General features: G+C 40.2%; 1 protein-coding gene across 1 annotated transcript in view; it reads left to right on the forward strand.

The window, feature by feature from the left end:
- The window catches only part of LOC128057588 (ATP-binding cassette sub-family C member 4-like), a 286,799-nt gene that overhangs the window by 235,883 nt on the left and 32,357 nt on the right, over positions 1–18,559 (forward strand). The window contains exons 22-26 of the mRNA XM_052650036.1: positions 2,958–3,077; positions 4,363–4,473; positions 5,430–5,530; positions 6,593–6,784; positions 16,313–16,468. Coding sequence (XP_052505996.1) covers positions 2,958–3,077; positions 4,363–4,473; positions 5,430–5,530; positions 6,593–6,784; positions 16,313–16,468 — 680 coding nt within the window. The remainder of the gene's footprint in view (positions 1–2,957; positions 3,078–4,362; positions 4,474–5,429; positions 5,531–6,592; positions 6,785–16,312; positions 16,469–18,559) is intronic.

The raw sequence follows: 18,559 nt of genomic DNA on the forward strand, positions 1-18,559 counted from the left end.
CTGGTGAGGGAAACAAATGTGGGAGGCCAAGCTGAAGAGTTCATTCCAGGACTCTCCCTGGGGGAACAGGCACGTCTGCTTCCTGCTCAGAAGCCTTGTTTGTGATGAATAGTGGTGACGTCACTTTTGCTCTGGAAATCACAGCCTGGTTCTAGTGAGTTTTCTGTGTTCTCTGGAGCTGGACTCTTGACATCCTACTGACAGTGTGATGGGCCCGAAATTCACCTGTGTCATCGCTGTGAGCCCCCTGCTTCCAGAATAATTCAGTTCTTGGGTCTGGTTGGGACACCTGCTGGGAATGCAGAAAAGACCTGAAGAGAGTTCTTAGCCTTTGCTATTTGGAGCATGAGCTCAGTCTTAAAAGTGCTGTTCAAAGTTCATATTGCTACTTTAAAAGTGTAAAGTAAAAGCTAAAATAAAACAATTAAATGTTACTCAATAGAATAAGGCTTTCCCAGGTGGTGCTAGTGGTAACGAACTCACCTATCAATGCAGGAGACCAAAGAAATGCTGGTTTGATCTCTGGGTTGGGAAGATCCCCTGGAGGAGGGCATGACAATCCACTCCAGTCTTCTTGCCTGGAGAATCCCATGGACAGAGAAGCCTGGTGAACTACGGTCTATAGGATTGCAGAGTCAGACATGATTGAAGCAACTTGGCATGCAATAGAATGAAGAGAGAGAACAGTGTGGATGCTGAAGTAAGACCACAGACATGTCCTTGGAAGGTCAGAAACACCATTGAACCACTTTAGGCTCTTTGCCTGAATTAGATACAAAGGGAAATGTTATATCATGTCCTGTTTCAAAGAAGGTTTTTTTCCTTACAGCAATATTACAGCTGAGGGTCCCTAACAGTTAGGGTTCCTGATCAGATGTCCCAGGCAGAAAAAGCCACAGGGCTGAGTGGATGGTCAGCTAGGACCCAGCCCAGACTGTCCTCCCCCAGCCCAGGGCTTCCCATCCTTTCTGAGCTCCAGTGTCTCAGAGGAGGAAGCCTGCTCCTTCCTTTCTTATATGATAGATCTAGGAATACTAAGTACAAGAGGAGTTCCGTGTCTTTGCCCATTTATACCCTGCCCCGCTTCAGCCCCTCCATGCCTATGGAGCCTGTGTATATGTTGATAATGACTGAACTGTCACCCAGACAGGCATTGGATGCCAGGCTAAGGAGTGAAAACCTAAAAGTAATTTGGAGTTTCTCCCCTTTGATTCTTTCCCCATCATTTTATACAATTTCTGAGGCCTCCTGCAAGGTAAGTGACCTTAACATGCCCTAAATTCCCAGATTTTACTAACAGGTCTTTTCTAGGAGATGTACAAGTAACACAGTGATGTCAGTATTTCCTGCTGATACAGCGCAAGCTATCACTCACCCCAGACAGAGGTCACAGGCTCACTATCTGCCTCTGACAGCAGCAGGTTACAGCCTCATTCATGGTGGAAATGAGAACCATAAAGGTCCTCCCTGCCTGGCAGCCTGCAGCCCACCTATTTCCTGATGGGCAGGTACCTAACCCTGGTGCTTGTGGTCAATGTCCTCTTTGAGAAGATGGCAGGAAATGAATGTTCAGTGAAGGGACACCAGACCCCAAACGCACATGAAGTCACTCAAAGAGAATGATCACTAAGGGCACAGTTAGGTTTTACAAGGTGATGTGAGTGTCACATGCCACAGTGACCTTCAAATGCCAGAAAAAGCATTGAGCAGGTAGTTTTAAAAACCTCGATTAGATTCCCAGAGCAGAAGTCAAGACCATTCAGAGACACCTGGCTAAGCAAGTCCTGTGGGCACAAGGGCGGTACAGTACCAGGTGTTCTGTGACCCATGCAGAGACTCCTGGTGCAGGTGCAGGGAGGGTCCAAGGATGGGGGAGACGGCAGACTGTCTGCTCCTCTTACTCATCTTGCCCCTGTCCTATGTCTGGATCTGGTTCAGTGTAGGGGATGTACTGACTCTATCCTGGCTCTTAGGTTACTCATCTAAGTTGAGGACAGCACACAGATACCTCACCAAAATTCAGTGTGGTAAGAACTCTCAAAGAGAGTTAAATTTAAAAATGCTATTGAATTGGGACTATCTTGGTCATCCAGTGGTTAAGAATCTGCCTTCCAATGCAGGGGACTTAGGCTTGATCCCTGATTGGTGAACTAGAATCCTATATGTCACAGGGCAGCTAATCCTGTGTGCCACAACTAGAGAGCCCATGTGCTGCAACTACTGAGCACATGAGCTCTAGAGCTTGTAATCTAAAATAATGGAAGCCCATGCACTGCAACTAAAGAAAGCTTGCATGCCGCAATGATGACCCAGTGCAGTCAAAGAAAATGCTATTGAATCAAAAGTTTGTGAACAGTTTCCACCCAGAGAGATGTCAGGGAATACTTTGAAGAGAGGCCATGTTTGAGGATTGTGATAAATGAGCTAGTAAAGAGTTTCAGTATCTAAATCTAGGTCAGATTTGAATTTGGTTAAAGATAGATTCAGGCTTCCCTGGTGGCTCAACGGTAAAGAATCAGCCTGCAATGCAGGAGCCACAAGAGACATGAGTTCGATTCTTGGGTTGGGAAGATCCCCTGGAAGAGGGTATGGCAACCCACTCCAGTATTCTTGCCTGGAGAATCCCATGTACAGAGGAGCCTGGTGGGTGAGTCCATAGGGTCGTGAAGAGTCAGACACAATTGAAAAGACTTAACATGCATGCACAAAGATAGATTCAAAGAGAATCTTTCATTTCTAGGTCATTAAGGTGAAGCTTGATGTGAGCAGGAGTTTGAGCGGCACATGGAGAATTCTCTCCAGAAAGGGCATCATCCCTTCTCCCCAAGGCAGCCCCACCAGGAATTCTAGTGCGCTATTTGGCAGAACGTGCAAACACAGCACACGGGAGGCAATGGGTTTCTTTGTATCCAGCCTCCCTGACTTTCTCTGTCATGTGTCTGTCTCTGTTTCCCCAGCACAGAGCCCAGTGTTTTCCCACTTAGCTTCTTCTCTCCAAGGACTCTGGACCATCCGGGCCTACAAAGCTGAGCAGAGGTTTCAGGAACTGTTTGACTCACACCAGGACTTGCATTCAGGTCTGTGGGTTTCTGGAGATGATTTCAAAGATGGGATGTGCTGTCGTCTGAGGCCTGACCTCCCTCTCAGATGGTCTTGCTGGCCAGCACCTCTCTCTGTACTGCCGCATGTCCCCCTCTGCACACTTGCCTCCCCCACCCCTTCCTCTCAGCACCACATCTGTGCTCCCCTCTTCCCTCTTTTCCCCAGACCGACTTCCATTGTCCTTCCATCACGGAGTCCTATGGCTTTCTGTCCCTTTAGGACAGGAGTCAGTATACTTTTTTTTTATTTTTTCAAACAACAGATAGTAAATATTTTAGACTTTGTGTGCCATTCTATCTCTGTCGTAACTCAACTTTGCTGTTGTAGCACAAAACCGGCAAAGCTAATACATCAGCAAAAGCACATGACTGTGTTCCAATAAAACTTTATTTACAAAAGCAGGTGATGGCGTTCTTGGCCCACAGGCTATAGTTTGTCAACTCTCTTTTCAGAGCATGCAGGGCAGCAGATTTCATTGAGGTAAATCATTATCTAATAAACAGATTTTTAACTCACTTGGTTAATATTATTCCGAATATTGGTAATATTTTTCCCTAGGTAGAAATTTCAGAATTCTCTCTAAATCTGTAAAATCCTGGCCCATCTCGCCAGTCTTTATTGTATCTTAAAGATAAAATGGCATTTTGAAAGTCACATGCAGATCCAGTTAGCTCATGGTTGTATAGACACTGGCTCCTAAGAATAAACAGGGCAGGGCCCTGTAGTAAGCACGGAGGTGCTGGAAACAGCATGTGAGCTGTGATCTCTGCTGTCAGAAAGCCAGGAACAGTTGGCCGTAAGAGAGGATGAGCCTCACGTCGAGGCCTAGCACTGTCGGAAATGCACCAATGAGACCATTTTCCCATTTTCTCCATTGTGATCATATTACTGTTTATAATCTGTGAGTTGAATTTTTTTCTTATTGAATTATAGTTGATAAACAGTAGTATATTAGTTTCAGATGTACAGCAAAATGATTCAGTTTTATATGTGTATTTATTTCAGATAATTTTCCATCATAAATTATTACAAGCTATTGAAGATAGTTCCACAGAGCCCCTGGCTTGATTCTTCTGTATCTCATGTTACCTGGTATCAAAACAGCTTTTTGGAACCTTCATGTTCCGTGGGTGTATAACTTTGCCACCCTACTTTGTTTAAAAATCTTCTGTAGCTCAACTGAGCGAAATGGTCTTTCTTGTTGTTAACACATGGTTTTTCTAACTTATTTATTATGCTTCTTATGGTTCACAAATCCAGAGGCCTGGTTCTTGCTTTTGACTATAAACCGATGGTTCTTTTTGCGTCTCGATATCATCTATTTTATCTTCATCTGTCTTGTTGACTTTGGGTCCCTGCTTCTTGCACAAAGTAAGTATGGGTGTAAATAACTATTTATGGTGTGATTAAAATTTATAGCTGTATTTACAGTTATTATATTAAAGTCTTGCTGCCTTGTCTAACAAGTATAGTTTGGTTCTAATGAATTGTACTAAAGCATTTGCAGCATGTGATTCCACAGTGTGAACCATGTAGAGAGGTCATTTGGGTCTTGATGGGACCTTTTATTCTTTTCTCTTTCTTTGAATCAGTTGATGTCTACTCAGCGATAGCAAGCTGACCTTAAAAACTTTCCTGGTAGTGTTTAGTAGTTGGATGGAGAGAACCAAATTTGCCATAAAGCTTTTTGTCCAAGTTGGGACTTTAGATTTTGGCTTTAGGGATACTGGGGTCTCTTGGTTGTAGGTGCTTGGTGCACAAGGATGAGAAAGATTCTCTGTAGCAAAGGACACCATCCTCATCGCTGTGTGGGTACCAGATGAGCAGGTGTTGATGTACATGGCATGAATTTACCAGCCCTAAATGTTCTATAAGAGCAATATTGAATCACAGTCTTTAATATGGAACAATGAGAATGGTATTTTAGTTTTAAAAGCACTGGCTTTTAGAAACCATTGCCTTGTTTTTCATGGTTTCCAACTATGGTTGCATTGGACATAGAAAGTGAAATTGTTTGATTGTTCTTGAAACCACAATGACAAAAGTCTTAATAATAACATTATTCCTCACTGTCTACTGTATATTGACAATGTTGAGATTAAGTTCATTTAAGTCTTTCTGAATTCATAGTGGTTTTAAGTTTTTGGGAGGGAGATTTTAATTGTATTGTGGACTCAATCAAATGATAGTAAAAGTATAAGTAATATTGTCACTATATGTTAATGATTTAAATATTATAAAGGAATTCTTAATAAAGTGATAGAAGGAACTGGCCTCAAGGTCAAAAACAGGACTGACTTTTTCCCCCCCTTTTCTTCCTCATTTAGCTTTGAACGTTGGGCAGGTTGGCCTGATACTGTCCTATGCCCTCAACATCATGGTGGTGTTCCCATGGTGCATCAGGCTAAGTGTTGAAGTTGAGACTATGGTGATGTTTATCTTAACATTCTTAACCTTGTACTACTTCTTGCCATTAGAAAGTATAAAAGGAATTCTTATGTAAAATATTAAAAATCGTTTCTACATCTAGCTCACAGAGGTTTTTTTTTTTTATATATCTTCCTGCATCTGTTTAAAGCTACAGTAAAAAAGTACATCTTTTACTCAGTCTTATGTGTGCCATGTCAGCAGGTTTTTATTCATCACAAACTGTCTTCAAATGTAAGAAATGTCTCTGTAGGAGGGAGGTTCTGAAATCTTGGGGAGAATATAAACCAGTTTGGGGGGAGGTTGTTTATTATTGTTTCTTAACTGGTAATTCCTCATTATTGGTAAAAGAAGAATTCAATATTTTGTAGTTCTTTGTTTAATTGATAGATATATGTCCCTACCTCATTTTAGCATTTATTATTGTATGTGTTAAACACCTGAATGTGCTGGTATTCCTCCTTTTTGGTAGAATAAGCCACCTCTCTGAATGTGCTATCAAAGATGTCAAGTTATTTTTGTTTAGAACTTGGTCAGTATTTAAATTATATTCTTTGAGTATTGCATATTGTCCCAAAGAGAGAAAAAAATAAAAAAGCAATATTTTCATTTCTCTCTTCTAATAGAGTAGAAAGTGAGAAATTATTAAAATGAGGTTTGATGACCATCCAGTTCTACTCCTTTATAACACGTGGCCCTTTAATAACCACTGATTAGTGTTCATAAGCATTCTTTTCTTTGACAAAATTCTTTTTATTAAGATGTGGAAAGTGAATAAATAAAATCTTTGCATTCATTTATGTAATTCTTTTAGTTTTAATATAATGCTGAAGGAAACAGCCCTAAGTGAAACTGTTACAGGATGATAAATAAGTTTGCAAAGCATCAAAGGAGTCATCACACTCCTACTTCAGTCCTTCGCAGATGTTAAGACCTGGAATATTCTTAACCATATAAAAAGCAGATATGAAGATATAAAAACAGAACACCTTATTTACAGTCTCTGAACACACATAAATAAAACCCTGTGCTCCTAACCCACATGATGTCATATATGTTTCAGATGATTTCAGTAGAAAGGGTGATAGAATATACAGAGCTTGAGCAAGAAGCACCCTGGGAACTCGAGTTTCGTCCGCCACCAGACTGGCCCAACAATGGAATGATTGCCTTGAGCAATGTGAACTTCAAGTACAGCTCAGATGGGCCTCTGGTATTGAAGGACCTGACAACAGACATTAAACCAGGAGAAAAGGTTTGTTTAAGCCATTTGCCTCTTTAAGATTCAGCTGAAGATTTAGTGCCACATCTGCTGTTGACTTTTTTGTGTGCGTTGGGGGGACTCTTTGTTCTTCATGGGTGCAGATTAGATCTGTGACGTCACAGGTGAATCTCTCTTGAAAATTGACCAGGGGATGGGGATCCCAGTATTTCTTTCCCTGTGTTGTGAACTCCCTCATGGTGGTTGGTGGGTCCTGAGCTCCTGAACTATATAACTTAGCCTGACCCAGGACGCTATATTAACACCTGATTATTCATGTGGATTCTGAGAAGTCAGCCTTGACTCACTGTCTCTAACTCTCCAATATCTCCTTTTTCCCCATCCATTCTTCTTTGTATTTCTAAAATCTTCTCTTCTTCCTATGATGCCCTTCAGTTATGGCCTCCTCCTCTGTCCTTTGGCTCTTCCTGTAGACTTGTCCTCCATTAACCCACACCCGACTGTCATCCTCCTGTCCTGCCTCCACAGACCTCTTCTTTCTGAAGCACAGATCTGATCCTTACTGGACTGGGCGAGCTGCTGCTGGAACCATAGGGTAGTCCTAGATCCATTCTAGCAGGGATTGTGTGGCCAGCTCAGAGCCACCAGAGGAGAGCCAGAATCATGATTCAGTCATGGGTGAAAAACCAAAGCCCTCCATGGAGGCAGAGTCCGGAGACTCACTCAGAGTTGATGAAAGCAAACTGAGAGGAGCAGGGAAGATTCCAGGTGGAAGATGGCAGAAAGACTTGTGACCTGGTCTTGTCAGCACCCATGTCTGCAAGTGATGTTCTTTTCCCATGCAGCTTGAGGCCCTCAGCTGGGACCAGGGCAGAGTCTTGAAGAACAGACTAAACCAGAACAGAAGGCAGTAGGCATCTCTTCTCCACCTACCTCTCCAGCCTCAAGTCTTCATGTTCACACACTCCCCAACACTCAGGTTGTGTGTAGATTCTCCTAAAGGACCACATCCTCCTCGCTTCCAGTGTGCACACACTGCCCTCTCTACTTCAGAGACCCTTCCCCTCTTTCATCTTCTGGTTAAAGCCTCCTCATTTTCTGAGTTAATTCTAATGCATCTGCTTCCCAATTCCTCCTAATGTTGTATACCCTTAAGATAGCATTTATCGTACATGTGTGCTTGTAAGTATCCATCAACAGGTGAATAGCTAAATAAAATGTTACTCACTCACTCTCCCAGCCAGCAGGCCCTCAGCACCCTCTCTGTGCCCTGCAGAATGCCATTTTCTGGGGAAAAGAAAAAGAAGATGCCCCCTGATCCATACAATGCAATATTATTCAGCCTTAAAAAGGAAGGAATTTCTGACCCATGGATAAACCTTGCATACATCATACTAAATGAAATATGCCAGGCACACAAGAAACAAATACTATATAATTCCACTTTTATGGGGTTCCTAAAGTAATCAAATTCCTAAGGACAGAAAGTAGAATGATGGTCACCAAGGACAGAGGGATGGAAAGTAGGGAGTTATTGTTTAATGAGTATAGAATTTAAGTTCTACAAGACAAAGAATAAAAGACAAAAAATATTCTGGAGGTTTGTTTCACAACAGTATGAAATCTTAAGACTAAACTGTCAATTTAATTATAGTTAAACTGGCAAACTGTATGTTATATATATTTTACCACAATTAAAATAAAAGAGCATTTTGGCATGTTTTCTAATTTTGAAACTGTATCTCAGAGTACCCTAAGGCTTCTAAAGATCAGGAAACATCTTATTTTTAGCTCTGTTCCCCAGAAAGTGTTCTTCAGGGCACAGAGAGAGTGCTGAGGGACTGCTGGCTGCAAGGTTGAGTGAGTAATACATGGATAAGTGCAACCAGTAACCAAAACATTCACACAATGCAACTTCTTGTAAGTAACTAGTTTCCTAGATGTGTTAAATACTTTAGGAACTGCTGTTTAAAACTCTATCTACCTCAGACCCACCTAGTGGACCGTAGCCATATTTAATGAATGATCCCCTTGTGACTCTGTGTGACGCTATGGACTGCAGCCCTCCAGCCTCCTCTGGTCATGGGATTTTCCAGGCAAAAATACTAGAATGGGTTGCCATTTCATTCTCCAAGGGGTCTTCCCAACCCAGGGATTGAACAGAGGTCTCTTACCTCTACTTGCATTGGCAGGGGGATTCTTTACCACTAGTGTCCCCTGGGAAGCCCTTGTGACATGAAAGAATATTAAATTTATTGACCAAATGACATGCAGGGCCTGGGGGAGGACATGGCAACCTACTTCAGTATTCTTGCCAGGAAAATTCCCATGCACAGAGAAACCTGGCAGGCTACAGTCCAGAGAGCAGCTTCAGTTAGCCACATGGCAAAAGCTTGCTCCTAAGTATTTCCAGTTTCAGGGTAGGTTGGGAAAATAGTAACTGTACCTCATGATGCAATCCTGCCCTTAAAATCACCAAAGGTGATGTTTGCTTACTAGCAGTTAAGTGTGTCCATCAGATTTCCCATTATAAACATAATTCCATCAATTTGCTCCTGTCTTAAATTTCCCCCAAAGACATAAAATATGAATTATCTATATCTTAGGGACATAACATATTTGTATTCTTCTACCTTAAAATTTTCAAATCATAGGACTATCTGAGCTTCTAAAATGTTTGTGGGATGATTGAATCTGGAGACAGTATCACCATTAGTGTCATTTCTGTGTTTAAAGATTATAACCAGGCAGCATGTTCATGAGGTGATTTCACACCACCTGTGTACATCCTCAGGTTTCCTCTTCTGCTCTCTTGTCCCAGGCCCCGTCACTCCTGGATGCCCTTTTGTGTTGGATTTGATTGACTGAGGTTGCTGGGAGTGAGCCAGACCAACAGAAATGGGGCTTTATTCTCTCCTTCATTTCCTCTGCTGTCCAATTCCTGGAAGTTAGGGTAAATGGGAAAAATTAATAGGTATTATGCTGGTTTTTAATTTATAGAAGAAATAGCAAGCAAAAAATGAGGTAAATAGCACCTTAGGCTTCCTGCGTAGATATTGAACATGAGTTGAGTTTTTCATTTAGATGATTTGATGGTTTATTCGATCATTTTAGAGAGTCCTAGGCTATTTTAAAGCATTTTTCAGCTCTAGAGGTAGATTGATGTTGGTTTATTATATATATTTTTTCTTGCTCAGAGTTATTACTTGGATAATACACTTTTATAGATGCTTACTAGACCTTGATATAATGTGCAAATATGTTATTTTCCTACATTTTCTCCTAGTTTATGTATTTCCTAAGCAACCCCTCCCCCCACTCCCAAATTGTCCCACTTTTTCTACCAGCTTCCTGATTCCTCATGACTCAGACTGTGGTGCCAGGGTCAACAGCACCTGCATCTCCTGGAGCTTCTTAGAGATGAAGAATCCCATTCTCATCCAGACTTCTTGACTCAGCATCACATTTGAACAAGACCTCCTAGTAAAGTCCTTTGTCTCCCATAGACAATGTTTGATAACTCATAACCCATGATTTCCATGAAACATTCTTTGACAGTTTGAAATTGAGCTCGTGAATCACCCAAACCCCTCTTGTGTCTGAGCATGAGACTCTAGAAAGTTCTGTATCTCTTAACACCCTACAGATTCATATTTATATTCTGCAAATCATGCCTTTACATTATAATCTAAGACTGTGTGATTCCACTGCATTTCTTTGCATCTTTTCAGTGAATCTATCTTCATCACAGGCAGTTTTCATCCTGCTCCACCCTTCTCCATACCAGCTTCCTGCAAGGACTGGAAGGATTTCCCACAGGCTTAGTCCTGCCTGGACCTAGAATCAGAGACAGCCCCACACAGCAGTGTATGTGCAGCTCTTTCACCACCTAATGGGATCAAAAATGAGTCTTGCTGCCCCAAGCAGTGTGTGAGGTCTGTTTGGCCTGTTTCCTGGGGAACCTTGTGTCCCACTTAGTTGTAGGGTTCTTCCCCAGCCCACCTGTAGGTGCTCGTTTTTCCTGCTGACAGCCTGCCCACCTGATCTCAGTTATGCTCTTTGTTCAGAGATTTTGTCCTTCTTGTCCCACCCACTACATTATACTCACCCGTATCCACATCTTGCTTAAACTCTCTGGCTATAGGATCTCCATGTTAGGTCTGTTCCTTTAACTGTAGCTACACCTCTCCCCACTTTCTCTATTTTAGTTAGCCAGAGGGACATAATTAGGGAGTCAGGCCAAGCAAGTGATAAAGAGGCCATCAGCAGAATGGAAAAGAACCTGATATATGTGGAATGAGTCCCATCCTGGCACTTAAAAACTTTATTATTTCAGGCAGACTAGTTAATGTAACTAAGCTTTGATCTTCTCTTTTGCAAAATGGAGGTGACAGGGCCTAATCTCTAAGGTAGTTGTACAACTTAAACAACATAAGATACATAAAACACCCAGCATGGAGATCAGCATGCAGTAAGTACATGCTTGGACAAAGATAGCTGTCATTTTCACAAGGTGTAAAATGACCATAACCACCTATACTTTGTTTACTTATAAACTGTCTATCTCATGAAAATGAGAAGCTTAGCCATTTGCAATTGTATTTATGGCTATAGAATCTATTTGCTATGTCTGTTTCTCTGTCCAGCTTATCACATTCCTAAACAATAGAGTAATAGATCTTTCATACATTTCTCCAGCCTGAGTTAAAAACCTCAGCTCCCTACAGAAGCCTCTTTTGCACAGGACACCATAGGTAATACAAAGGCAAATACAATACGGATCCTACTGTCAACACATACAGTCTAGTTGAAGAATAAGAAAAAGGCTGTATTAACTTTGTAAGAACTTTTATGGAAGTTTATTAAAAGATGGTATAACATCTGTTAGGGTTGAAACAAGCCCCCATGAGGGGAGAAGTGCAGAATTTCCAAGGAAATACACAGGTAAGAGAGGCTTTAGGGACTTGTGGTTAGAATTTTAGCAGGTGGAAATGTATGTGAAAGTCATCCCAGGAAGTGGGACTAGCATAAGCAAAACACGATCCTCTGATTCTGTAAACGAAGACCTAGACACCTAGTATTCAGTTAAGTGAACTATCAGATGTATAACACACTTTCATGTTCAACTCCACAACTGCCTAGTGCCCCAAGGAAACTGACTCATGGACGTGAAGGATGGAGAGGTCAGATATCCTGGGGTGGAGTGATGGGCACAGAACAAGCCTTCGTGAGGTTAATCTGAGAAGTGAGAGCACGTGCACCAGAGTGGGCAGACGTGAGAGGCAGGGAGCCAGGAACTCTTGTGCCTCCAGGAAGGTGTCCTGGGAACGTGATTTTACTTTTTGAAATCAAACCGATGTAAATTAAAACTAAGTTATAACACGTGGATTTGTGAATGTGCAGGGAAACAGCTGAGAGTAGAAATTGCTATCATATTTCTGGAGGTAGTTTGGCAGTACTTAAGAGTCTACTTTAAAAATGTTCATACCTGTTTCTTGGCAATTCCACACATGAGAACTTATCTTAAGAAAATAATGACAGTTGTTTGTGAAGATTTGGCTTCAAGGGTATTTAACACACAGTTATTTATAATAGCAAAATATTAATCTACCAATAAGGGGTTTATTAAATAAATTATCATACATACTATAATATTATATAGTCATTAAAATAAACATTTTTAGTGAATATTAAATGAAAACAAATTGCAATATGTTCATATCTCTTTTTGTTTAAATGAGTTTTTGTCTTCAGCATACACACACACAGACACATACACATCCAGAAAGAAAATACATCAATATCTTAGGAATGGATTTATTGGTGTGCAGGGGTGATGACTAGTATTTATTTACTTTCTAGATTTATTTGCACTGACTATGATTAATAAAAAGATTTGTTTGGTTTTTTAAAAGCTAACACAGCCTGTTACTGACATAATGATTATGGTAATTAAAATAAGGGACTGAGTCATGAAACATTGCAGGTATAGAATCTGTAGGCCTTGGTACCATGCTGGAATCAGGGAAAGCTAGAAATAAAGTGGACAGTTGAGCCTGGGAAAGAAGTAATAAGATTAAAGTAGGAAAGTCAGAAGAAGTGGCTGTTTTGTAGGGGCATTTGATGTTAATCATGTGGAGTTCAATGTATCAGTATGGAGATAGTTCCGGGGCAAATGTCGACAAGTTGGTGTGGTTGTCAGAGACCAACCCTGGCTTGGTTGGAAAAACAGAAAGGAGCAGTTGTAAAGCTGAGGTAAGACTGTTTCAAGGTACCTTTGGATTTAGGAATGTAAAATTACTGATATTGGTGACATTCCCCACAGGCACTTAGCAAAACCCTCTGGTGACCGGGGAAAGACTTCCAGACATAGCTTTGAAAACTGAATGGTAGAAATAGCCTGGGACAGATTTTCTTTGAGTTGCCTTTTTCTTACTCTCCTTTTTGGAGTTTGTAGTTTATAGTCCTGCTCCCACATGTTCTTGCAACACAGTTCTCACCTATGTCCTGATGTGTTTTGACTCACATATGAGAACACCCAGAAATACAGGGATACATGGTTTTATTGTCCTTTATTGATACTGCATTTTTTGCAGACTGAACATTTGTGGCAACCCTGCCTCAAACATGTGGATCAGTACCATTTTCCCTACAGAATTTGCTAACTTCATGTCTTTGGGTCACATTTTGGTAATTCCTACAATATTTCAAACTTACTATTATTATTATATTTGTTATGATCTGTGATCAATGATCTTTGATGTTACTGCTATAATTTGCCAGAGGCTCAGTTGATAGTTAGCATTTTTAAACAATGAAGTTTTTTAAAATTAAGATACTAATACTGTTTTTAAAGATGTAACGCTATTGCTCACATGACAGACTACAGTATAGCATACACATAACTTTTATATAGATGAGGAAACTAAAAAATGTGACTTGTTTTATTGCAGTACTTATTTTATTGTGGTGGTCTGGAATTGAACCTGCCATGTTGCCCAGATCAGCCTGTACACAGAACATATGAGCTATGCATGTATGCAGAAGAACCTTCCTATACGCAGAAAATGACCTGTCAGTGTTAAATAAATTAAGATAGAAAATTGGCTACAAAGATAAATCAACTAAAGCTACTTTTCTTACATGTAATGTCTGTAAAGATAAATTCCTTTTTGAAGTGCCATTATTGATCTTACAGATTAAGCTTTGGAACTTTGAAGGTATTCAAATAAGAAAATATGTAAGGGTCCCAGAATATAATCAGTGCTCAGAAAGATTTAATTCTTCTCTGTTTAAAGCTGTGAATTTTAAAAATTTACTGACTGAATCAATTTACAAATGATTGAAAATATGTCGAATGCCTATCATCAATTCCAAATTTCTAGAGAGGAAATCATCTTTTGAGAAGCTCTCCCTAGGGAATGTGCAGTTATGCAAGCTCATTGCTATGAAAAAGCCAGTTTCTGCATACATGCTTTTATTTATTTTTATTGAAGTATAGTTGATTTATAATGTTGTGTTACTTTCAGATATATAGCAAAGTGATTCAGATGTATAGATTCTTTTTCCATATAGGTTATTACAAAGTACTGAGTATAGTTCCTTGTGCTATATGGTGAAGTGAAGTTGCTCAGTTGTGTCCTACTCTTTGTGACCCCATGGACTGTAGCCCACCAGGCTCCTCTATCCATGGGATTTTTCTAGGCAAGTGTACTGGAGTGGGTTGCCATTTCCTTCTCCAGGGGATCTTCCCGACCCAGGGATTGAATCCAGGTCTCCCACATTGCAGGCAGAGTCTTTACCATCTGAACCACCAGGGAAGCTATAGGGTAGGACCTTTTTTGTTGTATATATGGTAATGTGTATGTGCTGTGCTATGCTTAGTTGCTCAGTCGTGTCGACTCTGTGACCCCATGGTCTGTAGCCCTCCAGGCTCCTCTGTCCATGGGGACTCTCCAGGAAGGAATACTAGAGTGGGTTTCCATGCCCTCCGCCAGAAGTAGTGTGTATATGTTACTCCAAAATTCCTAATTCACACCCCACCCCCTCCCCCCCCCCACCCCACCCCACCCAACACCGCTTTGCCCTTTGGTAACCATAAATTTGTTTTCTATGTCTGTGAGTCTGTTTCTGTTTTGTAAATAAGTTCATTTGTATCATTTTTTTAAGATTGCACATGTAAGCGATAACATGATATTTGCTTTGCCTTTGTCTGATTTACTTCACTTAGTATAATCTCTTGGTCAATCCATGTTGCTGCAAATGGTAACATTTCATGACTTTTTATGGCTGAGTAGTATTCCCTTTATATATGTATCACATCTTCTTTATCCATTCCTCTGTTAATGGACATTTAATTTGCTTTCATATCTAGGCTACTTTATATAGTGCTCTGCATAGATGTTTATAGCAAACAGTGAAAAGCCAACTTTTATAATACAGTTTCATTCCTAACCAGCATTTTACCTGCATTATTGTGATTCTTTGATCTTATTTTTAATGTACTAATTTCTTTCTGCCTTGGTTTTAAACAACCAGACTGATACTTGACATATATCTTTCCAAGGTTTAACTATAAGTATTAATTTGTTTGTACAATGCCTTTTGAACTGTTCAGATGCAAGGGTCCATATAAATAGCAAATGTTGTTTGTGTTGTTGTTGATTTTATAATATGTGTTTTGCCTAGTGGCTACTGTCTCTTAAGACACTGGGATCAGTATTTTGCAATATTAAAATGATTCCTTTCAAGACAGAACATAACCAAGGCATTTAATACCTTGAAGTGCTTTAGTTTCTCTACCAGAGAATGTGTGTATGCTCAGTTGCTCAGTCGTGTCTGACTCTTTGCGACCCTAGGGACTTTAGCCTGCCATTCTCCTCTGTCCATGGGATTCTCCAGGCAAGAATACTAGAGTGGGTTGCCATTTCCTACTCCAGGGAATCTTTCCAACCTAGGGATTGAACCTGCATCTCCTGCATTGAAAAGCAGGTTCTTTACCACCAGCGCTACCTGGGAAGCCCAGAGTATAAGCCCTTTTACATAATATAACTCTGGGAAAATGTGTACTTATTTATATGTAATAGTTCAGATTTGATTTGTTGATATCTCTATGAAGTTATCCACAAAATTCTCAAGGTTCAAAATATGCAGACAGTAGAAATAAAAACCAAAGATTTATTTCTTGTGGAATAGTTAGGCAACTTTTGATTTTTTGTTGCTAATAGATCGATTCTGTTATTTTTAACTCTTCCTTGGACCAGGGGATCTCAACCTGAAGACATTTGTCAATGTATGACATTTTTGGTTGACAGTTTAGGGGTGCTTCTGGCCTCTAGAGGGTAGAGTCCATGGTTACTGTTAACCATCCTACAACACACAGGACAGCCTCCCACCCCATAACAATGAAGTATTTAAACAAAAATGTCAATAGTGCCATGATTGAAAAATGTATAGACTATATTCAATATAGAGCTTTTAAAATTCATCTTCAACCACCAGGGTTTTACCCAGGTTTGTAGCATATTGTTAGTTCTTAATCCCTCCTGGATCTCTTCACAGGTTGGCATCGTGGGAAGAACAGGAGCTGGAAAAAGTTCTTTCATTGCTGCCCTCTTTAGATTGTCAGAGCCTGAAGGTAGAGTTTGGATTGATAAGATCTTGACAACCGAAATTGGACTTCATGATTTAAGGAAGAAAATGTCAATCATACCTCAAGTATGTACATCAGAACATACTCAAACATGTTCTTTTCATCCAGTATCTAAGTTTAATTGCTTTTAATTGGATTGATTTTAAAAAAGAGTGGAAGGGTTAATATTTTCCCCCTCAGTAGAGTATATTTTTAACAGCAGGTATTTTCAACAGATACTTTAATTGTTGTTTGTTCTTTTGGTTTGTATATATGTGATTTAATAACTTATCCAGATAGATTTCTAGACTCAAAATTTTGCCAGATGCCACAATCTTATCCACTGACAACACACAATTCTCAGAACAATATGATAAATGATTTAGCACTGGAGATGATTCTATAGGGAAACACAGGTTGTGTCCTATTGATGGAATTTTGCTATGGGAAATAAAGTTAACTTTTAAAAGGTGATTATCTCCCTGCAGGGCTTTTTGTGAAACTATGGGGCTTTAAGAATTACAGACTGTATGGGTGCTTTGGGGAGACTTTAATAAATGAGTGATTAATAAAAGATTTTAATGAGGCAAGCAAATCACTTCAGCATTCTTGCGTTGAGAGCCCAATGAACAGTATGAAAAGGCAAAAAGATATGAGACTGGAAGATGAACCCCTCAGGTCAGTATGTTTCCAATATACTACTGGAGAAGAGTGGAAAAATAGCTCCAGAAGGAATAAAGAGGCTGAACCAAAGTGGAAGCAATGCCCAGTTGTGGATGTGTCTGGTGGTAAAAGTAAAGTCTGATGCTGTAAAGAACAGTATTGCATAGGAACCTGGAATGTTAGGTTCATGAATCAAGGTAAATTGGAAGTGGTCAAACAGGAGATGGCGAGTGAACATCAACATTTTAGAAATCAGTGAACTAAAATGGATGGAAATAGGTGAATTTAATTCAGATGACCATTATATCTACTACCGTAGGCAAGAATCTCTTAGAAGAAATGGAGTAGCCTTCATAATCAACAAAGGAGTCTGAAATACAGTACTTGGGTGCAATCTCAAAAATGACAGAATGCTCTTGGTTTGTTTCCAAGGCAAACCATTCTACATCACAGTAATCCAAGTCTATGCCCCAGCCACTAATGTTGAAGAAGGTGAAGCTGGATGGTTCTGTGAAGACCTACAAGACCTTCTAGAACTAACACCAAAAAAAGATGTCCTTTTCATCAAAATCATTGCAAATGACGGCTGCAGCCATGAAATTAAAAGACACTTGCTCCTTGGAAGAAAAACTATGACAAACCCAGACAGCATATTAAAAAGCAGAGACATCACTTTGCTGACAAAGGTCTGTATAGACAAAGCTATGGTTTTTCTAGTAGTCATGCACAGATGTGAGAGTTGGACTGTAAAGAAGGATGAGCACTGAAGATTTGATGCATTCAAACTGGTGTTGGAGAAGATGCTTGAGAGTCTCTTCAACAACAAGGAGATCAAGCCAGTCAATCCTAAAGGAAATCAACTCTGAATATTCATTGGAAGGACCGATGCCAAAATGAAGCTCCAATACTTTGTCCACTTGATGTGAAGAACTGACTCTTTAGAAAAGACCCTGATGCTGGGAAAGATTACAGGAAGGAGGAGAAGAGGGTGACAAAGGATGAGATGATTGGATGGTTTGACCCAATGGACGTGAGTTTGAGCAAACTCTGGGAGATAGTGAAGGACTTGGAAGCCTGGTGTGCTGCAGTCTATGGGCTTGCAAAGAGTCAGACACAACTTAGTGACAGAACAACAACAGCAACAAGCAGGCCAGCAGTAGAGAATAGTGAAGAAAAATATGGGATATGGAATTCCATCTCTGTGCACCTCAATTTTCTCTCTCTTACAAGGCAGCTAACAAGTACCAACTCCTTGAACTATTGTGAGGACTTAATAGGTCTGTGTATGGAATGCTTCATATAAAACCAGTATTTGGCTGCTGTGATCATGGAAAGTTGAATTAACCATTTCTTCTTGGTCTTTGATTCTGTTTTCCTTTGTTCTGCTTCTTAAAGAAGTATAATTTTGAGGAGCATAAAGATGGCGGAGGAATAGGACGGGAAGACCACTTTCTCCCTCACAAATTCCTCAAAAGAACATTTCAACGCTGAGCAAACTCCACAAAACTACTTCT

The sequence above is a fragment of the Budorcas taxicolor genome, chromosome 12 (genome assembly GCF_023091745.1).
Source record: "Budorcas taxicolor isolate Tak-1 chromosome 12, Takin1.1, whole genome shotgun sequence".
Taxonomy (NCBI): Eukaryota; Metazoa; Chordata; class Mammalia; order Artiodactyla; family Bovidae; genus Budorcas; species Budorcas taxicolor.